This window comes from Tachysurus fulvidraco, chromosome 20 (genome assembly GCF_022655615.1).
Source record: "Tachysurus fulvidraco isolate hzauxx_2018 chromosome 20, HZAU_PFXX_2.0, whole genome shotgun sequence".
Classification (NCBI taxonomy): domain Eukaryota; kingdom Metazoa; phylum Chordata; class Actinopteri; order Siluriformes; family Bagridae; genus Tachysurus; species Tachysurus fulvidraco.
Window position 1 is genome coordinate 8218170 of NC_062537.1, and position 24963 is coordinate 8243132.

General features: G+C 37.6%; 1 protein-coding gene across 3 annotated transcripts in view; it reads right to left on the bottom strand.

Moving 5' to 3' along the window:
- Positions 1 to 9164: 9164 nt before the first annotated feature.
- The window catches only part of b3glctb (beta 3-glucosyltransferase b), a 46903-nt gene continuing 31104 nt past the window's right edge, over positions 9165 to 24963 (bottom strand). For all 3 annotated transcript variants that reach the window (XM_027137530.2, XM_047804452.1, XM_047804453.1), the window contains 4 exons: positions 16105 to 16204; positions 15394 to 15513; positions 13553 to 13697; positions 9165 to 13150 (listed from right to left, as the gene is read on the bottom strand). In XM_027137530.2, the coding sequence (XP_026993331.1) occupies positions 12986 to 13150; positions 13553 to 13697; positions 15394 to 15513; positions 16105 to 16204 (530 nt within the window). In that variant the 3' untranslated portion in view covers positions 9165 to 12985. The remainder of the gene's footprint in view (positions 13151 to 13552; positions 13698 to 15393; positions 15514 to 16104; positions 16205 to 24963) is intronic.

A 24963-nucleotide genomic window follows, 5' to 3' on the forward strand; every position in this document is an offset into this window, starting at 1 on the left:
CTCCTATTGTCCTCCTATACAAATTTGGAGTGCCGAGTCAACTTGACCTTGTCTGTTTTGACTGCTTATAAAAAATGGAGTATATACGATAGCCATTTTTTTTTCACCTTTTTAGTCTAACTTGTTTCCAACATATTAACATATATTTTGCAAAAATATATATATATATATATATATATATATATATATATATATATATATATATATATATATATATATATATTTGGTATAATAAACCTTATTTATAAACAAAAATGAATAATTTTTTAGTTAAAAAAAAACAGAAATTTATATTTCAAGGGCAGGAGATTGTTTTGAAACCATTTTGACCATTTTTAATGACAGCAAATAATAAAACCTGTTTTTTTTACAGGCCAAATTGACTTGAATGCTTATAAATAAAAAAAAATTATACAATTATCACCATTCTTTGTGTAATATAATACATAAAAATGGCTGCCCACTGCTCCGGGTGTGTGTTCACGGTGTGTGTGCACTTTGGATGGGTTAAATGCAGAGAACGAATTCTGAGTATGGGTCACCATATTTAGCCGTATGTCACTTCACGTCACTATTTTACACTTGTAATATCTATTTTGCCCGCCTGATGTCATCTGATCAACCAACAACAGGCTACACCCCCCAACCCACCCACCCACCCCCAAAAAAAACATGGCATAATTTCACGTGAATAAAACTTCTTTTATACTCCTTATGTTTTTTTATTATATTTAATTTATGAACGATAAACCTTATGAAATTATGCCATGTTTTTGAGTAAAATAAGCAGAAATTGTTAAATATTATTTTGGATAACCTCTGACTGATAAATGTCAAACATTACTTATTAACATTAACATTAGCAATCTCCAGGCCAAAGCTGACTGATGCAACTTAATTTATAAATTTATAAATATTATAAATATTTTTGAACTTCTTTATAGAAATATGAACATGTGTGTGTGTGTGTGTGTGTGTGTGTGTGTGTGTGTGTGTGTGTGTGTGTGTGTGTGTGTGTGAAGCTTGTTGGTAGATCAGAATTGCAATGCCCAATGCTTGTGTGTGTGTGTGTGTGTGTGTGTGTGTGTGTGTGTGTGTGTGTGTGTGTGTGTGTGTGTGTGTGTATGTGTGTGTGTGTGTGTGTGTGTGTGCACGTGTGTGTGTAGCATCATTTCAGTAGATCATATTTTGCCCTCTGCTAGGCGAAGGCATATCAAAAGTGTGAAATATTTACAAATGTTTGGCTTTTTTTTTTCTGGAGGCCTAAACAAAAGCGATGTCCAATTTGTATGTGTGTGTGTGTGTGTTTGTGGTGTGTGAGTGTGTGTTTTGGGTGCGTGTGCTAGTGGGCATTTTATGTGTGCATTTTTGTGTCTGTATGTATGTTCATTGCGCTGAAAAGGGCAAAAGTGTGACCTATTGCCCCACTAAATGTATAATAGTGGAGAACACATAGTATATACTGGTCTGAACACGTAGTTCAACGAAAATAGACAAAATTAATTTTACTTGCAAAGTTCATAATTTAGAACAATCCTGGTAAATTTTAGGCAATTATGTGGATGAAAACCCAAGTTATGCCACATTAAACTTTCATTAAACCTTTCAGCAGGGTCAAATAGACCCAGGGAAAATAGGAAGGTTAAGAGTCTGCCATCTTCAGTGTCTGTTAAACACGTACAATTTGACTTCCGGCTTAGCTAAGCATGGAGTAGGTCGCATCGAGCTTCGCTCCTACAGAGTTTGTTTCTCCATTATTTTTAGGCACGATTTGCTGATTTTTGGTAGCTTATAAGTTTTTCTAAACCTGTTTTGAACTAGAATTATTTTGATTTTCAGCGACTACAAGGCCACCCATGGACAATAAAAGTGCAAGCGCCTCTCAGCCTCACCTACGGCCTGTTGTCAACGCTGTATCCTCGCCTCGTGATAAAACCACGCCGTCGCTAGAGGCCACGCCGGCCGATGCCAATGTTACTGCTCTCAGGACTGAGCTTCTCTGCACCCTTCGTGAAGAAATACTAGCAATATTTAAAGCTGGACTTCACTCAGTGTTAGGTGACAACCTCTCCTTGATTAAATCTGAGATGCTAGCACTGAAAACCAATCTTTCTCCCAATATTTCCGCTATGCAGCAAAGCTATACCGGACTCAAAGACACTGTGTCAGAGATGGAGCAGTCCCTCTCCAATTGCACCGATGACATAGCCACTCTCCGTGCTAAGGTGGAGTACATATCTGGAGAACTGGTTAAATTGGAGAGCAAATGTGATGATTTGGAATCTAGGTCACACCGTAACAATGTTACTCCAAATGATACTCCAAATAATTTATCCACGTGTCAAAACTCTTGATGGAGGCATTTACACTTGAGAAAGAACCGCTTGTGGATTGTGCTCACTGGACCCTAGCTCGTAAGCCTAAGCCGGGCGAACGTCCACGTGCGATAGTAGCAAGGCTCCACTGTTATACAGACTTTGCGAATATCCTCAAGAAAGCCAGGGAGCTACAACGGATTAAACTACACAACATGACTATCACCGTCTTCTCTGACTACACCGCTAAAACAGCACAATCCCGTGCAGCTTTTAATGAGGTTCGACGCCAGCTAAGGGACATCGAAGGAGTCCGATTCGGCATCCAGCCAAGTTACGCATCACATACGAGGGAGTGCAGCGCAACTTCACTTCACCAGCTGAAGCTAAGGCATTTATTAGTAAAATTAAAAAATAGACTGATTATATGAGGGTTGCATATTGTTTATTTGCAAATTTGGTTGGCCCAACAGGACTTTGTTGGTGAGTAATTATAACTTTCTGTTTTATTTAACTCAGTTTTTACCGCGCTACCAGTGAGTATCGAGGGGTTATTTAATTTTGTATACGTGCCTTAAAATTACCCGCGTGCCATGCAATTTTCTTTTTGTTTTAAAATGGCTCTGTAGGAGCTTTCTTTATAGGTTATGGTTAGATATACAGTCGTAAGCGTTTCTTTTTTCTTGCTCCGCTTAGGAGCTTACACTTCTGTCTCTGTCGTTTTGGGAATGGGGAAATCTGCAGTGGGGGGAGGGTGGGAAGTGGACACGGTCCAATGTTCTGTGAAGATCATTTAATTTTTCATGTTTGTTCACATCTATGTCTGTTTCATTTTGTCTGTGTGTCAGCGTATGTGCTTGCACTTTTTTCCCTTTTCTTTTCATGGGGGTGGGTGGAATGACCAGTTTAAATGTGTAGCCTACATCTAAATTAATGTCTGTTAGCTATGGCCAGTACTCGTCAAAAGTCTGGTGATTTGACTGGTATTCGATTTTTGAGTTGGAATGTGAAAGGCTTGAATAGCCCCATTAAGCGGTCCAAAATATTTTCACACTTAAAGCGCCTGAAGAGTGATATAATATTTCTGCAGGAGATCAATTTGCAGGACAGGGACCATATTAGACTTAGGTGTCCATGGGTATCTCTGGAAAATTGTCCATAGTGTGTGATTGCGTGAGTGAATGAGAGTGTGTGTGCCCTGTGATGGGTTGGCACTCCGTCCAGGGTGTATCCTGCCTCGATGCCCGATGACGCCTGAGAGGCACAGGCTCCCTGTGACCCGAGAAGTTCGGATAAGCGGTAGAAAATGAGTGAGTGAGTGAGTGAGTGAGTGTCCATGGGTGGGAAACATGTTTCACTCAACGTTTAATTCTAAAGCCAGAGGGGTGGCTATTCTGATCAATAAAAGTGTTCAGTTTACTCCTTCAAAGATAGTGGCTGACAAGAATGGGAGATACCTAATAGTTGTTGGCACTCTTTGTAATAACCCTGTATTGTTGGTCAATGTATATGCTCCGAATTTTGATAATCCGGGTTTTACAGACAAGTTGTGGAGTATCCTCCCTTTTCTTGACACCCATCTTTTAATACTGGCTGGTGATCTGAATTATGTTATTGACCCCGCCTTAGCTCGTTCAAACCCTCTATCCCTGACCCAGTCTTCTATGTCCAAATCCATTTCGGATTGTATAAGTAAAAATGGGTTTGTGGACCCTTGGCGATTTTACAACCCTAGTGCCAGGACATATTCCTTTTACTCTCAGGTGCACCAGTCTTTTTCACGTATTGATTATTTTTTTATTGACAATTCCTTAATCCCTTGAGTCTGATTATCACGCAATTGTTATTTCTGACCATGCACCACTTAGTGTTAATATCAAATTTGTGGGCCAGCCACGTTTTTTCTCACACTGGAGGTTCAATACTTTGTTGTTGTCAGACGAGGCATTTAATATTTTTACCTTGTCTGCAATAGATGAATATATAGTCCTCAATAGGAGTGATGCTGTCTCATCTTCATTGTTGTGGGAGTCTCTCAAAAACATATATGAGCGGACAAATTATCTTGTATTCTGTCCATTCCAATAAAGACCGCAAAGCTAAGCTTCAGGATCTAACTACAAACATTTATGATTTAGAAAAGCAAATGGCTGCCAATTCAACTCCGAGCATTCAAAAGAAACGACTTGAGCTACCGACTGAATTTGACTTGCTTTCAACAACTGAAGGTGAGCGTCTCCTGTTGCGTTCCCACGCAATTTATTATGAGCATGGTGATAAATCTAGTAGGCTCTTGGCCCACCAGTTAAAGTGCCAGGCTGCTTCCCATTTGATACCTCAAATTAAAGACAAGGCTGGCAAAATGGTTTCTGAGCCAAAGGAAATAAATAATGTATTTAAAACACATTATTCATCTCTGTATAAGTCTGAATCTGTGGCTGATACATCTGATTTGGCTTCTTTTCTCAAAGATTTGGCAGTGCCTACCGTTGACCCCATGATGGCTAAACAATTAGATGCGCCCCTAACAGAAGAGGTTATGCATGCTATTAAAGCTATGCATAATGGTAAGGCACCAAGCCCAGACGGGTTCCCTGTTGAATTTTTCAAGAAATATATAGACCGTTTAGTTCCACTTCTTCTTTTAGTATACAATGAATCTTTAGAACATGGCTCTTTGCCTCCCACTTTTCCTCAGGCAGTCAGCACGCTTCTCTTGAAGAAGGATAAGGATCCTATATCTTGTGACTCATATAGACCTATATCCCTTCTCAACTTGGATGTAAAAATCTTGGCCAAGGTATTAGCGAGACGCTTTGAAAAAATCCTTCCTTCTATTATTTCAGAGGAACCGAATGGCTTCATTAAAGGACGGCAGTTATTTTTTAACCTTCACACACTTTTGAATGTCATTCTGTCTAACCACTCTTTAATTAGTCCAGTAGTCATCTCGCTTGATGCCGAGAAAGTTTTCAATCGGGTGGAGTGGGTCTATCTTTTTGCCGTCCTAAATAAGTTTGGCTTTGGGGACCGATTTATTTCATGGATTCGAATGTTGTACAATTCCCCTCAGGCTAGCGTCCACACAAATGAGATCTCTTCCGACTATTTTACTTTGTCACGTGGCACTAGACAGGGCTGCCCCCAGTCTCCCTTACTTTTTGCTTTGGCCATTGTACCCTTGTCGTTAGCTTTGCAATCACTCACTTCATTTCTGTCAGGACCCTGGCAGAGGTGGCTTGGAGACAGACCCGTACACAGGATAGCTTCAAATGAAAGGGGTTTAATACATTAGGAAGACAAACATAAACCACAACACACGGGGAACTAACAATATTATCAATGAAGCCGCGCTGCCTAATGCAACGCGGCTCACATACATAGCGACACGGACAGTCACACACAATGGAAAACAGGTGTGATGACCGGGGAGGAGCAGACGTGGACGGGGCAATCTCGTGACACAAACAAACAACAAACGCACATGGCACCAAGTCTGCGCTGATCCCTAACGGGCTGAAGGGCCGAGCTGAAGGGCCGAGCATCTTCCCCCGATGCACCGCGGCCAAACCCGCGCCTCGGCGAGCTGAGGAAAAGGGCGGGAAGGCGCCCCCGCCTCGGGCCTGCAGCACCCCCCGCGGAAGTGGTGAAGCGACGTCCTCCTCGGAACGGAACAAGAAGTGGAGCGGCGTCCTTCACCGGAGAGATGCGGGGCGATGCCACAGGGCAACTAAAAAAAAGGAACCCCAATAACATGGTGACACCCTCCGCGGAAGTGGTGAAGTGACGTCCTCCTCGGAACGGAACCGGAAGTGGAGCGGCGTCCTTCACCGGCGAGATGCGGAGTGATGTCACCGGAAGGACTGGCGGAACAGTCCAGGGGGAAAATGAAAAAAAAAGGCCGGTCCGAGCTGGAAGCTATCCTGCTGGATCTGCATGGTTGAGGCAGCTTCATTCTGTCAGGACCCTGGCAGAGGTGGCTTGGAGACAGACCCGTACGCAGGATAGCTTCAAATGAAAGGGGTTTAATACATTAGGAAGACAAACATAAACCACAACACACGGGGAACTAACAATATTGTCAATGAAGCCGCGCTGCCTAATGCAACGCGGCTCACATATATAGCGACACGGACAATCACACACAATGAGAAACAGGTGTGATGACCGGGGAGGAGCAGACGTGGACGGGGCAATCACGTGACACAAACAAACAACAAACGCACATGGCACCAAGTCTGCGCTGATCCCTAACGGATCCGCGCTGATCCCTAACAATTTCACGGAGTATAAAATAATTGAGATTAAACATCCTGACATTGGAATAGAAAAATTGAGCCAGGAAATTAAAAACTGTTATATTAAATTTACAAAAGGAGTATTAATCAATTTATCATGTGCAGGAAAATTTGACATGAAGTGCTGGTACTTACTAACAATGTATTCATTATTTTAATTATTCAGCTGCACTGTAACAGAAACATACTGTATATCATTGTCTGCCAAATGCCATAAGTACAAATCATTGTAAAATCAATGTAATTTTATTGATCCACAAAAAAGATGATGTGGATATACATTTTTCCTCACAGTTTCTATAGAAACCTCTCGATAACCTCTGATAGTTGTCCATCTGTGAAATCGAACTCCCAGAACACACCATGGCCTACAAACATATTAAATATTGGTATATACACTTAACATAACATACACTGAGTGTTGCATAGTAACACTCAGTGTGTCTAAACTTTTGTCTGTGTATTGATCTCAACGCTTATTATTATTATTATTTTGCATTCTTATCTTTTCTGTGATTCTGCTTGAATTAATACACTGTTGAAAATAACACTTGCATAAGTCTCAACCCGCATTCAAATTTAATTTGTCACATACAGAGTATGACATGCAGTGAAATGCTTTACGTTTTCACATATCCCACGTTATTATGAGCCCTGGGGTCAGAGCGCAGGGTCAGCCATTTTACGGCGCCCCTGGAGCAGGTGAGGTTATGGGCCTTGCTCAAGGACCCAACGTTGATGTCTCGGCAGCTTGTGGGCTTGAACCCCAACCTTCTAATCAGTAACCCAAAGCCTTAACCACTGAACCATCACGTCCTCCATGGTGTGACAGTCTTTAAAACTGTCTGTATAGCACAAAATAAAAGGACAAAAGACTTTAATTCAACAATAACACCAGCTACAGACTAGGGTTTGATTCCCAGGCAGGGAACCGATCCAGCCACTGAGGAGTTAACTTTGAGTTCTACGGCCAGATAAAATGGGTGGGTTGTATAAGGAAGGGCAGCCAAAGGACAACAAGTGAAGGTTATGGTTAGATGACCTGCCAGTGTTTTTGAGCAGAGATTTATACAGTTAAGGAAATGAAGCTGAAATGTGTGGTTAACTACAGTACTAAAAAACAACAAAAGAAGCTGATAAACTGCTCCAATAAATTTAATGGTGCAACGTTTCGACCAACGTTTCGACACAATTCATATCAACAATACAAAGATAACCATTTAAAGATCTATAAAAATGGCTTAATGTCAAACTCATCATTGAGCCCTAGTGGTGACAAAGTATTCAATGTATAAATCCAAGAACACTCTCTTTACAATAATTTTCTCTCATAATCACCTCCTCTTGAGGGCATTTTTACTTTCTTAATACCAATATATTGTAAAGCACTGATATTATGACCAGCTTATTTGAAATGAAGCGCTATCGGACTACATGTATCCCCGGTTCTGATGTTACTCCGGTGCTCACAGATACAGGTACACAATGATCTAGATGTTTTACCGACATACACCAAACCACAGGGACAACGAAAAAGATAAACAACATGAGTCGAAATACACATAATAGTACCACGTATTGGAATACTCTGGCCCGTTCGTGGGTGATTGAAAGACTTACATTTATATGTAAAAGAACACTGAGAACAACTGCCACATTTATAATTACCTGCGGGAAGAGAAGGTTTCCCCTGCTTTTTTTTGTGATGGCAACTCTGATTTCACAAGCAAGTCACGAAGACTGTTTTGACGTTTAAAAAACACTCCCGGGCGACTTGTAAAGACTCGAGATAACTTAGGATCTCTGGAAACGATGTGCCAATGTCTATTTAAAATGTTATGAAACTCACTACCAAGTGCTGAATATTTTACAATGCAACGTGAAGCATCAGACTGGTGCTTTTGCTTATTCACATTAGCACGTAAACACTGTATTTGCGATACGTTATCAAATTTCTCTTTGGCACTTTTAATCCACTCTATTCGATATCCACGGTTCTCAGACCTTCGACTTAAATCAGCGGATTGTAGAGAATAAGACTCTTCTGTACTGCAGATCCTACGTATACGTTTGAATTGGCTAATAGGTAAACTCTTAATTAGAGGTCTAGGATGAAAACTATCACCTCTAACTTGTGTTAAGTTTGTATTACGGTCCGTTGGTTTTCGATACAGATCAGTGTTAAGTTTTCCATCATTTACATACATTCTAACATCAAGAAAACTGATGCTAACAGCATCATATTCCATAGTGAAATTAATATGTTCAGTTCTAGAATTAAGATAATTTTAAAAAGACATAATTTCTATGGGAGCAGCATTTGTGATCATAACAATATCATCAATGAACGATCTGTAATGCAAGATGTTAGAGAAGAATGGATTGATCTCATTTAATACAAACTCATTTTCAAAAACTCCCAGATACAGACAGGCATTATTAGGTGACATTTTACTGCACATAGCAGTCCATTTTACTTGTAAAAAGAAATCTTGGAAAAACTGGAAAAATTGTTGGTCAGAACAATACTTGCCAAGTCCAAAAGGCACTCTGTGCTGGGTCTTACATCCCCCGTTCTTTTTGATAAAAAATGTCTTAGAGCTAACAAACCATCAACATGGGGAATATTAGTGTATAAACTCTGCACATCAAAAGTAGTAAATATAACATCATCAACAGGGAAATCAACATTCTGTAATGATTCAATGAAGTCCATAGAGTCTCTTACATAAGACAATAAAGTGGATACAAAAGGTTTTATATAAAGGTCAACAAATAAGAGATATTCTCTGTAAGACTCCGATCCCACTCACAATAGGGCGACCCTTCAATGGTGCATCTAGGCCTTTATGGACCTTAGGGAGCATATAAATGATTGGGGTGACTGGACATTCAACTTTAAGAAAGTCATATTAATTTTTATTAAATTCACCCCTTTGATTATGTAACAATAATTTGGAGTGAATGTCCATTTTGAATTTATTAGTAGGGTCCACAGATAAGTGTTCATAAAACGCAGTATCATTTAACTGTCTGCGGATCTCCTTTTCATAGTCTGAGACACGTTGTAATACAATTGCACCACCTTTATCTGCAGGGCGTACCACCACAGAACTGTCATTTTTTAATTCAATTAAGGCATCCCTTTCTGTTTTAGACAAATTATTATACACTTTATGTTGTCTCTTGTTATTAAGCAAATTCATAACATCATACTCAACAAGCCTACAGAAAGTGTCCAAAGATGAAATTCTTGGGTGGAATAAAGGTACTGTAGACCTCCTCTTAAAAGGCAGACGTGTCCCGTAATGTTCAGGAACGGGATTGACTGTGTTGGAATGAAAGAAAGTCCTTCACTCAAAGCCGAGATACAAGGTGTTGGAAGAGACTTATCTGTGAAGTTCATGTTTGCTCCTCGTCACCCGTGGAGGTAGGGAACTGCCTTTTATGCTTGCCCCTTCTGCATTTCTTCTTGATCGGAATGCCCTTCGATCCTTTCCAAGAAGATCGAATTGAGCTCGACCTAAAAAAGGAGAACTCTTGCGCAATCGCCCAGCAGGATCAGAATCCGAATCACACGAGGTTGAAGAGGCCCAGGATTAAAAATCCCCAGGTTGCCGGTGTCCGCGAGAACTTGCAGTAATTATGCAGATACACTGAGGCTTATTAGACTCCGTTTTGCCATCCTTCTAAAAATATACTTTACTCTGCTGATAGTCTGAAATGTCCCCTGTAAACTTCGCTTCACTTCGTCCATTCGCTTATTCAACTTGATCTCTTTGGACAATTCGGCCTGTTGACGTTCAAATTCTTTTTTTAAATCTGTCAACTTACTCTTCGTCACTAGGTTGCCAAGTTGGATCTCCATCTTTTCATACTCCAGTTTCGTAGTTTCGAGTTGTTTTGTTGTTTCCTTAATCACCAACACCATCAAGTCGAAAGAGCATTTATTCAGGATCTCACACTAATGTGTACAGAACTCCTCATTATGCAAACCAAAGGCAGGTGCTTTTTGTAAATGTAACCCTCTCTGAATAATTCTTCGACAGAGATAATCACTTAAAGTGACTGCATGAAAATATTGCTTGATTTCTCGTTGTAGAAGATGTTGTAATTTAATTTAATGTAATTATGCATGAATCGTTTCTGGAGTATCTTTGTCATCAAAAATAGAGTCTTTAAGCATAATATCCACATAATCAGCTTCACTAAATTCAAAAGTATTGCTCAATTCTCATTTGCCAAAATGGAGCCAAACAAGGGAGTTGCTCCAGTGCTTTGTCTATAGTGTGCCTTATTTTGAAAGCGAGTGTAATTAAGGCATACACCTGTTTCCTACAGTATTTATAGAGGAGAGGTGATCACATTTTTATATTGTGCCTGACGAAGACCTGATGGTCGAAACATTGCACCGATTTCAGGTTTTTATACCTCTAATGAAAAATTTTATGACAGTTCCAATTGCTTCTTCATGTGAGGTTTACATAATGTATCAGCTGATTATGTGTTTAAATAATATCATTTGTGCTATAATGATCATAAATAAAGCAAAAAAATGTTCATTGTTAAATTCATAAAAGTCAACATTCATTTCAATTCCATATTTAACAATCCCACATGTCAATGAAGCTTGGCACACAATGCTGCTGAACATGCTAGTAAGGCTATAAGCCTATTGAGACTGGCTCTGAACCTTGAAACTTCCAGGTAAATTACAACTGAATATCAAAGAATAAATCGCTAAGGACACACAAATATAATCACTGGAATTGAACTGATCAAGCTAAAGGCTGTGAAGCTTATGTGTACTACAAACTGGAACAAAATTACAAAAGTACACTCAATCAATGGCTGAGCGTTCTAATCAATAAACTATGAACTACAACAAAGTAAAAAATCCTGTATGTTCACCTGGCTCTATGCATGTGTTTGCAGCCCATGGTGGTGTTCTAGTGCCGCTTTCCAGTTCCATGCAAGACTAAAAACCCTGCATGGAAAGCAAAAGCATGAATCTTTTTATTCAAGCCAGGGTCTAGACTTATACCATGCTGCAGAGCAACATATCTCCCTAGAAGAACATGACAGGGAAACTTGCAACCGATGTTACATTTATATATAATTTATGTTCAGATGGTAAACGTCCTACACTTACAACCAAGATCGTTGCTTGTAAAATGAATAAATGACTGGCACCATTTGCGCTCCTCATTGTCACTGGGTTTTTATTTTATTTTTTTGTAAATTTTTTCATGCATTATTTCCTCTCATTTTCCCCTTTATATAGGTGGGCCAGCCATGTGACATACAAATGTCAAGAGTCAGACCTTTAAATTCAACCACTGTTTTTGGCAAAGATGAAACAAGAGAGTATATAATATCAGCAGAGAATTGGCAATCATGAAAAAGTTCACGGTTCAAGTACAATAAATCGCAAATAAAACACTTAATTTTTAACAAACAAATCAAATGTAGAAAATTTACATTTTTCAGCTCTGCTCCAGGAGTATTGTTGTTCTAAGAAACACTGTTCCAATAAATATGTAAGAAATATTTCTTAAGCTTGCGATTATAATTTAAAATCCCAGACCTGTCAGTGAGCCACTGCTTGGTTCTGCAGTAAGTCCAAGAGCTCCACTGTGCTCTGCACTAGTGGGTCATGCTGAATAAAATTATCTGCCAAATTATTTAAAAAAAATAAATATATAGTTAAGTGTTTCTTTTTACAGTAAACACAATTCTGCGAATTTCTAAAGTTTGTCCTGTCAGGCCAGTATGCTAGGCTGCCAATACTTTTGGTGGCGAGTGTATACGAGCATGTGACGTGACCCAAATACCCGTGCAATTCCGCTCATTGTGTGTTTTGATATATCACGTCCATTTTATGGTAATTTTTTTATTTCACGGGTTGCACGTGACGTCATCCAAATACCCGTGAGGTAGTTCATCTCATTGTTCTGAGTGTTTTGATATGTCACATGTCATGGAATGATTTTGTATATTTTGGGGGTGGGGCCTTGGGAATACCGAAAGGCCAGTCAGTACACCAATTTGAAATTTTGTCCAGATTATCACCATAAAGAAACTGGCCCAGTTTGGTGTCGATAGCCTGAACGCTTGCCAAGTTATAAACCTCTAAAATTTGTAATGGGCATCTATGGCAAAAAAAGTGATATTACTTTTCTAATAGCACTTTTACAAACTTCAGACCATCTACGACATATCCGATTTTGGTGCATGTAGCTCGAATGCCCTAGGAGGAGAAGCAATTAATCAATTTTTGTCTAAGAAGAATAACAAAACAGAATGTTGGCTTCTACAAGCTACAAAATTCCCAAATTATCACTGCTTACATTGTGAACGAGAGAAACTGGTTTAGAGCTCCTCTCTGTACTCTCTGCTAAAGTTCTGCTGGAGCTGATACTCAGAGTTCATCAGCCACTGCTGGTACACTGCCACGGGGTTGATGTTCCAGTGTTTGTGGAAAGAGATGGGTCTCTGACGGAGCAACAACTCTTTCGGATAATCATCTGGACGAGCCTGTGGACCACAAAAGAAGACCATATATGGCATGGCAGTACAATTTATAGCTCTCAAATTATGGCATCTATTAAAATGATCAGCATAAATTTCTATTATACTGAACTCCCATGCACAACTGTTAGAAACTGTTTTTGTTAACTAAGACCATACTGTACCTTGACTGATACATACATAGAGAGAGAGAGGAGAGAGAGAGAGAGAGATTCCCTTCTAAATGATCAATTATATTTATTTCAGATCTCAGCAATCATAATGTATTGGGTTGAAAATAATTTTCGGTATTTCTATATTTGCTTCATTTATATATATATATATATATATTTTTTTTTTTACCTCAATATGAAGGTTAAAAAATTTAATAAATAAATGTTTAATAAAAACATTGAGTAGGTGTATTACCTGGTGAAACTGTGGGCTGTGTGTAACAGATAATCCCAATGTGTTAAGACACCTTCCCAATACCATGTCATCTGGAGCATCCGCACTGTAACAGCCACAACCGCTAGAGAGGATTTTCAACACTGCCACTCTACTGAACACCATACTGACAGAAAGATTAAAAAAAATTAACAACAGGATCAAACATGCACATAGGCAATACAGAAAACTGAAGCATAATTATTGTAAAATAAATAAATAAATAATAATAATAAAAATAAAAAACACTGGCCACAGAATATTCATTAACATTCTACACAAGAGCTGTAATGCAAATTCTATGTTTAACATGACATTCTATATCAATCAGCCATAACAGCCGATGCCATCTGCCAAATATTATGTAGGTGTGCCCCTTGTGCAGCCAAAACAGCCTGCAAGTCCTGTAAGTTGTTAGGTTTGTCCTGTTTCAATACCTTGTCAAACACCAAGTCAGCATCTTTGTCAACCACCAAATCAACTCTTTGTCTTGTTCCTCAAACAATTTTTGAAATTTTTTTGCAGTGTAGCAGAATGTGTTATCCTGCTAACCACTGCCATTAGTGAATATTGTTGTAATAAAGAGGTGCACTTGCTCTGCAACAATGATAAAGTAGGTGGAATGTGTCATTCATGTACATAAATGTCAGAACCCAAGGCTTTGCAGCAGAACACTGCCCAGAGCATCACACTGCCTCCAACAACATGCTTTATTCACATAGTGCATCTTGGTGTCATCTCTTCCCCAGGTAAGAAATGCAAAATCGCTTTTCCTGCCACTGGTTTTAATGTCACGGCTGTTTGGTGTATCATAGGGACTTCTCATGGAGAAATAAAACACCACTGAGCATCATGTCAAGCCAAGTAGCTCAAAAAACATAAATAATTGTATAAAACATTATTTATTCAAAACCTCCATTGTTCAGTAACAATAAACTATAAGAAACAAATTTTTAACAACTAAGTAGGAAATTCTACCCATTTAAATCTGCTCCTGGATTACTCATGCTTTCTTCTGACACAACAGCATACTAATACTGTAGCTTAAACATTTGCTGCATTACCTGAAATGCTTTTGGTGGGTGCAGGTGTACCAGTTACCCACAGGACAGAGATAGGGGCTAAGCCTAAGGACTTGCATTCTTCATTTTCATTCATGCTGCAGTTCTATTCATCTTATGCACGATTTGCCTACATTCTAAGCATCTGGAGTAGATAAAAAATGTCACTGCAGATGCCTGGAACAAGCAGATTACAGATCCAGCAGTTTATCATTCACAAGGTCAGTTTTTCATTTAGAAAGTTTTATAAGGCTGCTGATGTTACAGTGACAGAATTTGTTTTTATTTTCTTCATTCAGTACTCATTAAAAGGAAAAACCTCTACTTCCTCTTGGGTTTCAAAAAATAAATAAATGTTTTTTTAATGCACTGTGTGCCAATTGGTACATATATTTCTTAGTAGTAGAGTGGTAAAACTCTTTTTTCTGATTTCTACCTCCTGTTGCACTTCACATGAACACCAAGGTCACTGTCAGTCTTTTTGTATTTATTGTATTTAATAAAGACATATTCATTTGCTTTAAGGAAGCTTCACAGGACTGTACATGGACAGCTCTGCAGCCTCTCAGCTCCATTGACCTGGTTTTGACCCTGAGCTCCTAAGGGTTAAAAAACCTGTGATTTTCACATGGTCTCCGTATATATTATCCAATGTAATTCCACTATCCAAAATCATGCATGTGTTCAGATTGATTATGCTAAATTGTTAAAATTTTCACTAGCAGTCACTATAACTTTTGGAGGTTGGTTTTACATGCTTACCCTCCTCCACCAGTGATATAGCTGTATCCACCTTTACTGAGGGTATAGCCATAGCGCTCACCGATAATCACAGCTTCATTAGGGTCGTAACAGTGCAGGTGCTGCCGGAGTCTGGGCAGACTGGTAAGCAATAACACAAAAACACACATTACCAACCAAAGTGTTGGATTTTTATCTCCTAGCAAGAATATAGCAGGCTGCATTACAACTGAGAGCAAACTATGTAGGCAAGGCAAGGCAAGGCAAGTTTATTTGTATAGCACATTTCATACACAGAGGTCATTCAAAGTGCTTTACATAGAAATTAGAAAAGAGTTTATAAAAGAGAAAATATATATATATATATATATATGAAAAATAAGAAACACACAATAAAATCATAACAAAAACAAATAACAATTAAAGAAAATAAATGTGATTTTAATTTAAAAAACAAACAAACAATATAGCAATGTATAACAATATGTTTGCAGTAACTGCGGCAAAAGCACAGGTACACACATGTATTCTGAATCAGGACATCTGATCAGATGATAATGATGTGAATCTGTTCTTTAACACGCAGTGTCAGTTCTTCTCTCTGGGTGGACCTGTTTTTCCAGGTTCACATTAGACTGATTCTGGTCCAGCATGCTACAAGTAAGGGCTTTTTCTTTTTTGCTTAGGGACAGCATGTACCTGTTCATTTCACTATGTTGCCAGATGTGTTACCTTATCAATGTGTCATCGTCTACTAGGAGTAGCCATGGTGCTTGTGTCACTTCTCCACTGACAAACCTCCTTAAAATGGCAAACGTCTTTGCACAGTGCCCTGAGAAAAAATTTCACAATTCAGAATAAAATTATACAGTGTTGGCACAATGCTAGAGGGGTGGGGGAATGAGGGTTTAGAGTAAAAATGCAGGCAACATATAACACAATCATTATGTGATATAAATGAAGAATAATAATAGTGTTATGTGCTGTCCCCCATTAGGAAATGAAATATTTCCCTTCATTTCCTTGCTTACAAATTTATATAAAACTCTCATTTAGAAACTCCAACGTAAACCATTATAAAGCTATTGGGGAAAATGTTATTAGTATGAGTAACACATCTCTCCAAAAAGAGGTGCAAAAACAGTGCCTAATTGCTTGGTTGTTAGTTTGTCAGGCCTTTGATGCTGCATTGTAGTCTTAGGCTAAAAAAACTCTTCAGATGTTTGCTAATTTGCTAGCTTTACTCCAAAGGCGATAAAGCAGCATGACTAATAAAAAACAAGTTTTTGCAAAAGGAATCAACCATAAAAGGCAATGACAAAATAATGTCAGAATTAATAGGCAAGTAAGACTTCTAGTTTACTAGGAAGACCCAGAATACTGCGGTCACTGCTTACTCACATACATATGTGTCCTATGGGTGCTAATTTGGTCAAAACACACACAGTGGAAACAGAATTTATTTCTAGTGCACGGACACTTTTCTCCTGGGACTTATACAGAATGTTGAAGACAGCTGCCTTGATTTTGTCGTTCCATGGACCTAAGCATCCTTTACAGCCAAAGTGTGAATTTATTTTTATTTTTGTGTAAATTTGTGTAATATATTACTTCAGGCCCAGCATTATATCTATAGAGGAAAGGAAGAGAGTATGATGAGAGTTACTTGGACTCTACAGCAGAGAGATACAGTAAGTGGAAATTAGAGAGATAAAAAAGATGCAACAGTCTCTTTCTTCCTAACTTTGTGTTTGTACTCACTACGGTTGCAAAGCGGCGGGAAATTTCCAGTAAATTTCCAGAAACCTTCCATTGGAACTTCATTTGGGGAACTTTGGAAATATTCCAAATTTGGAAACTTACCAGGAATTTATGGGAATTAATTAGAAATTTGGAGAAATTTATATAAACTATATAATGTACAAACATAAATATAAACATGTTCGGACAGAAGCTGACATGCATTCAATCTAATACAGTTTTTTTTTAAATAGAAATAGGCTAGATGAATAAATACTCCTCAATTAGCATGCTTGCTAAAACAAATTATAACCTAGTATATACAATTGTTCAGTAAAAAGATCTTTATGTTTTTGAAATAAGTATCTTATGCTCAATTATTTCAAAGATAAAGAAAAAACAGTAATATTGTGAAATACAATTACAATTTAAATTGTAACATTTATTAAGCAAAAAATCCTAAAAATTATAACAGGTTATTAAAAAAAATTATGAGGAGCACAATTCTAAAATTGATGAGAAATCAGCATATTAGAATGATTTCTGAAGGATCATGTGACACTATAGACAGGAGTAATGCCTGATGAAAATTAAACTTTGCATAACAGAAATACATTATATTTTATATTATATTAAATCAGAAAGCCATTGTAATATTTCATAACAATATTTCACAAATAGTTCTGTCCTGTATTTTTGATCAAATGCATTTGAAAGAGACATCTTTCAAAAATATTAAAAATAGTAATGTGCCCAAACTTTTGACGAGTACTGTACTTTAGAACAATAACAGAAAATTGGCTAGCATAGAGGACAGAAAAAGAGCATAACAGCTTGAGCTAGCTAGCCTCATAAATTGTTAATGAAATAGTGCTGGCTTACATTTAACATATCTGATTTACTGGGTGTCTAACTACTGTATAAACAGGTTTTGGTATTTGCTAAATAAACTTTAATACCAGAGATAACATATATTTACCTAAGTAAATACCTAAGTAAATGTATGCAAACAAGAAAAATGCAAATGTAGATTCATTATCCAAAAATCAAAGGGGAGGTGGGTGATTGATTGTGGGGAATATTATTTTTGGAAAGTTTTTTGTTATCTTGCCCAAATGTCTGCTCAGTCAGTGTATTTGTACTTACAATGGTATAATTTAGTGTACAATTGCTTACACAAAGCACAATTGAATATAACTTTATATAATATGTAAATACTTTATGTAAACACTCACCAAGATGGACATTTTTTGATATTATTTTGTGTGCAGGATTCAAGAAATGATCTGTGTTATGTTATGGAGGAATGCACAGTGCATTAGGGGGTATGGCCTTAATAGACCTGCAGTAGGGGAAGTGCTATATGCATGGGATTGATGAATGTGCAGGTTAGAAATTCAGCTAAAATTGCAGTATATCTGTTTGTTTTAAGTTCCCTGTTAGAGGCTAACCTGCAATTTTGTAAATTCCTGGTTATATTCCCATTAATTCCCATATATTCCTGTTAATGCCCATTGAAAGTTTCCAGCCAAACAAAAAGCTAAGGTTACGGAGTGCCAATAAACTTTGCAAAGCTTTGTGGGGTCTTGGCAACACACAGGCTATACAAAGTTTGTGGCTCCCATGCCTTCTTGATGTGAATCTTAGGAAAAAGTGTTACCGGACCCAAAGAAACTCACAGGCTCATTCTAGTATTCACAATGTTGCCAAAATAGCTCAGTTGGAAAAGCGTTAGACTGAAGATCTAATGGTTTAAGCCTCGGTTTTTGACACAGGTTTTACAAGAGTGTACTGAGTTAGACCCTTCTTGCTTTAGGCAGCGTGTATGGTACAGTCTTTGTACACAGTCTTGACAACACAAAGGCTTTACTGAGTTGCCTCAGGTGTCAACTGCAAAATTCTTGGGCATTTTCGTTGAGTTTGAGTTGGAGGGAACAAGCTGATTACATAAGTAGGAAAATACATAAATCTACTGGAATAATAAGGAGGGTTAGGCATCTTATTACCACATTCTTACTCTTTATTATAGTTTAATTTATCCGCATCTCTCATATTGTAATATAGTTTGGGTGAGCACTTTTCCTATTACTCTTCATAATTTTTTTTTTCCTTTCAGAAACGCTTTGTTAGGATTGCAACCCGATCCAATGTATATACTTCATCGGTTTCTCTATTTCAAAAACTTCAGGTTCTTACTATTTATATATCAACATTTTGCGAATTTGTGTCTTTATTTATAAAATATATTCAGGTGAAGGTAACATTCCAGAGCAATTTACAATGTATTTTAAAGTAAGTTCACACGTTCACAGTTACTTAACTCATCCATGTTCAGATTTTCATTTCACTAAAATTCTTACTTGTAGAGGTTATTACTCTATACGATTTAAGGGTATTAAATTATGGAATGATTTATCTTCTTTAAAAAGTTATAAAATATGTATAAAGAATCATTTTATTGATGCTTTGTAATTGTGCTTTTGTTCACTGAGGTTTTATGTATTTTATGTACTCTATATAGTTTTGACGTATATATTATTATTATTATTATTATTATTATTATTATTATTATTATTATTATTCATTCATTCATTTTCTACCGCTTATCCAAACTTCTCGGGTCATGGGGAGCCTGTTATTATTGATATTATTATTATTATTTATTGATTTTTTTTTCATTTTGTATTTAGTTTAGTTTTGTTGTTGTTTTTTAGGTGGAGGTTTTAAATAAGCACTTTGGGTTTTTTGCCTCCCTGCACAATATATGCAATATAAAAATATTTTTGAATTTGTGCAAATAAAAGAAAAAAAAAAAAGAAAGAAATTTACAATGTTGAAAAGTTTCCCTGGCAGCGGCCCACGACTCTAAAGAGACGAGAGCCTAAAAGGAGCACACCAAAGCCTTTATGCTCTCCCAAATGTGTGAGTGGAAGGAAGTCTTCTGCTGTCCAGCAAAAAAAAGACTGCAGATGGAGACTTAATCCAGCTCCTTAGACCACTCGACCACACTACCTGCATGTAAACCCAGGGTCACGAGGGGCCTGTGCCTGAGAGCTACATTGAAAGAACCCATGTTTTTCATAGCGCGCTTTGGAAGTTTTGCTGCTGGACAAGATGGCCAAGAGTTTAAGGCAATTGACTGCTAATCCATTGTGTTCTGCATGTGTGGGTTGAATTCCACCTTCATCGCTGACCTGGTCTTTACCTCAACACCTTCGTTTGTTGCACACCAACCGCTTTTCACCTGGTCCGTGCTAGAGCGGGGTGTTAAAATATAGCCCTGGGTCTAGGTGTTTCACAAGGGTGTATTGAGTTAGACACTGCTTAAGCGCATTTGCTTTAGGAAGCTTGCATGGTACAGTCTTTGTACACAGACCCCTCATGACTCTGGTTTTACATTTTATTTTTATTTAACCTTTATTTAACCAGGAAAAAAATCCCATTGAGTTTCAGAATCTCTTTTTCAAGGGAGTCCTGGGCAAGACAGCAGTACAAAAAGTTTCATATTTAAAATATACAGCAAAAACAGACAAGATATAGCAGAAAGAAAAAAAATATTAAATTAGCACTCAGTAGTAGCACATGTGCATATAGTACTCAAGTAATCCTTTATCCTAATTTTAAACTGCATCAATGTTGGTAAATAGTCTAATTTAAAATGTTTCTGCAGTTTATACCAGGATGATGGATCAAAAAAATTAAAGGCACTTTCACCGAAGACAGTTCGTGTTCGGGGGAAAGTCATAGATGATTTGACCATTTAATCTAAGATTACATTTCCCAGCAGTGACCAATGGCCTTATAAAGAAAAATATACCAATGCTCCCACCTGCAATTATGCAAAGAAGGCCAACCAACACTCTCAAAGAACTTACAGTGATGAGTACGAAAGCTGGAATTCGCTCTAAATCTTAGTGCTGCATGGTATACTGAGTAGAGCATTTTCAGAGAAGATTGATTGGCATGCATATATAAAATATCACCATAATCGAGCATTGACAAAAATCTTACTTGTATAAGTGTTTTTCTCACACTAAAAGAAAAACAGCCTTTATTTCTATAATAGAAACACAACTTTACTCTAAGTTTTTTGCTAGACATTCTATATGTTGCTTAGAAGACAAACTTTCTTCTAAGAAGAAACCAAGATATTTGTAGACTGCTACTCGTTCAATTATTCTCTCATCTAGAGTAACAATCTGACAAGCAGTCTGTGTTCCTTGATTTAGAGAAGCACATTATTTTAGTTTTGTCAGCATTTAATACTAGTTTCAATTTTTTAAGATTCTTCTGAATAATGTTAAAAGGTGATTGCAGGTCCTCTAAGGCCCTTGTTAAAGAAGAGGCAGAGGAGTACAAAATGGTGTCATCCGCATAAAAATGATACTTTGCTGTTGTTACATTCTGACACAGATCATTTATGTAAATAATAAATAAAATGGGCCCCAAAATGTATCCCTTAGGGACACCATTTTGTGTAAATAATGAATTTGAGGACACACCATCCATCTGAACACTTTGTGTTCGGCCCCTCAAATAGCCACCAAACCATTTGACTGCTTTTAAAGACATTCCAATATCCACCAATCTCTGAAACAAGACAGAGTGGTCGACTGTGTCAGATGCTTTTGACAGATCCAAAAATAGCGCAGCACAATATTCTTTAGAATCAATAGCACTTAAGTCATTTAACACTTTCATAGTAGCGATGACAGTGCTATGTTTTTTATGAAAACCAGACTGCAAATCATTTAAAATGTTTTTTTGTTTCTAAATAAACTTTAAACTGATCACTTATAAGCCCTTCTAAAACCTTAGCTAAAATCAGTAGCTTAGATATTGGCCTATAATTATTTAGATTTGTTCTGTCACCACCCTTAAATAAAGGAGTGACATATGCTGACTTCCATACACTAGGTATTATTCCAGTTTCAATAGTCAGGTTGAAAATATGTGTCAAAGGTCCCACAATATGTTTAGCAGCAATTTTTAAAAAATACGGATCCAAACCATCAGGACCAGAGGATTTCCTAACATTTAACCTTACCAGAGCATCATATACCTCCAAAAATTCTATAGGGACAAGATCAAAATTGAAAGGTACATTTTCACCAGACATAGAGTGATCCTCTTGTGTCGTCTGTGGTTTTGTTGCATGCTTAAACAACAACCCAGAAGATATAAAATGCTCGTTCGTGGAATCTATCATCCTTTTTTTTTGTCTGTAATAGTATTATCATTCACCTTCAATGCATTTGGCAACACCGTATCCCTAGAGTCTGAAGACAGTTATAACTTTCCAAAATTTAGAGGGGTTAGCTGCACTTTCACATAATTCATTTACATAATAATCTGATTTAGCTCTATGTTTCTGAGAGACACATTTGTTTCTCATATGCCTAAAATATTGCCAATCTGAGCTGCTTTTAGATTTCTTAACCTTTGCCTACGCAAGATCACGCTCATGACTTAAATCAGACAATTGTTCAGAGAACCATGGATTATCACGCCCTTTAATCTTGTACTCTCTAAGAGGAGCATGTTTGTTTATAATGTCCAATAGAAGTGAATTAAAATATTGCAATGCTATCTTGGGCTCCAGGATCAAATTTACCCTGGTCCAATCACAGAAATTAAGATCAATTAAAAAAGCTTGTTCACAAAATGACTTAAAAATCCTCTTAATTATAATACGCGGTTTACATTTAGCTTTCCTGGTGTCTCTTACACCTGCAATAACACAACGATCACTCAAACAATTTGCGAAAACAGCAGTCGTTTTATATTTCTGTGGCTTATTGGTTAAAAACAAGTCAAGTAACATAGATTTTTCTGGATGTTTAGGATTTGGCCTAGTAGGCGAGTCTATAATTTGGGTCAAATTTGCTGAATCACAAAAGCTTTTAATTAAGTCAGATGCCGGAGTTAACCAGTCCCAATTTAAATCACCCATTAAAACCAATTCGGTATATTTTAGAGATGACAGACAGACAACCAGACAATAAGGATAATGTATCCTTTGGAGCAGAAGGAGGTCTATAACATCCTGCAACTGTTAAAACATAATTCTTCGATAATTAAAATTTTCAATACAAGCAATTCAAATTGTTTAGGCACAGACTTGTATATAAGTACTGTTGTCTGCAAACTATTTTCTATGAAATATATTATACCCCTCCATATAAATATAACTATCAGGGGTGGACCTACCCAGCCATGTCTCTGATAACACCATAATATCAGCATTTGTTGATTTGGCCCAAATTCTGTCCATGTCAATTTTTCGCAATAAACGTCTCACGTTTATGTGCACAAAACCAATACCAGACCTATTTCAAAAGTCAACAGGAGTTTGCAGCGATATTCTATCATTCACAGGACCTGGATTAGGTTGTACATTTCCTGACATCAACAACATAAGCATGATAATACCTTTCAACATGTATTAAGACAATGATTCATACAGTTTTTAGAATCGCCAGTCACTGTGGTTTTGGACCAAGAGTTTATTGATGGAACAAACCAGTCACTTAGGAGGAGCAGGCTAAAAAGATATTTAAAGTTTGTATATTGAGAACCCATGCTCATATACTGTACATCCAGCCCCCCTGACTACCCTCCAATTCCCATACACAGATAGTAACCTTTAATTTTGATGACATATAAAGTGCATCTAAGGAAACGTCATAGTTACTCGCCATGATGGAGTTTCACACCACAGCACAGGATAACTGGCATAGCACAATAGCTAATGGAGGAGTAGAGGGACTCAGGCTGTAGCTATTAGAAACCCAGACTACAGCTGGTAGCTAATATAGAGATCAAGGCTGTAGTTGGTAGCTGGTAGAATGTAAGCCAGGCAGTAAATGGAACCCAGGCTGCAACTGGAGCAGGTAAAATGATGCAGATCCAACCCGAAAGTGGACGAACACAAAAATCCAGGCAAAATCCACACTTTCAGACCCAGTTTTTCAATAGGCCTATGCTGTTGATTCAGGCCAAAGTCAAACCCCACAGCAGATGGTTTGCAGCAGAAGTGCCAAACTGATTAGACAGAGCAAATGGAGCAGGCCACCAAATTAGGTAAAAAAATAGTTCATAAGTTGAGAGGTAAACCACAATTTTTCGAAAGGCTCACACCAGGATTTGTTTAGAGGCAAATGGTTTGTTTGAGAAGATGTTTAAAATCCATTTACAAAATAAAATGTTAAAACAGACAAACACTACACAGAACAAAGGACAGGCTGCCATCTTGGATTCTCACCAAGTTTGGCCAGGTAGTGTGGCCAAGCGCTCTAAGGTGCTGGATTAAGGCTACAGTCTCCAGTGGTTTCAAATTCCACTGCTGCCAAAACTTTTTTGTAGTGATATCTTTGGAGGCGTGGGTTCAAATCCCACCGCTGCCAGGGAATCTTTTAAAGGCACTGATTAATCTTCCTACCTGTTCCATGAGTCTGTGCGAGAGTGGGGTGTAATAACTTTTGCAACTCTATGTGCTGTTAAATGCACACGCTCACACTAGCCTTCATCCTGTTGGTGCTCTTTGAGGCATGGATTTAATGTTCAATTCTGTCAGGAAAATTTTTCAAGGCACTGCATAGTCTTTTTAGACTGTTTTTTATTATCTCGCCTAAATGTCTTTGTTTTTACAATGGAATAATTTTGTTGCACAATAGCTTATACAAAGCAATGTTATACTTTATGTTAATACTCACCGAGAATTTTGCAACCCTAGTACTAAACCCTGAATAAACATGAATATATTGAATACGAATGAAAGAGTTATTACACACTGTACCATAGAAGACACACTACTATACAAAAAATGGTGACCAGATAACAGGTTAAAGT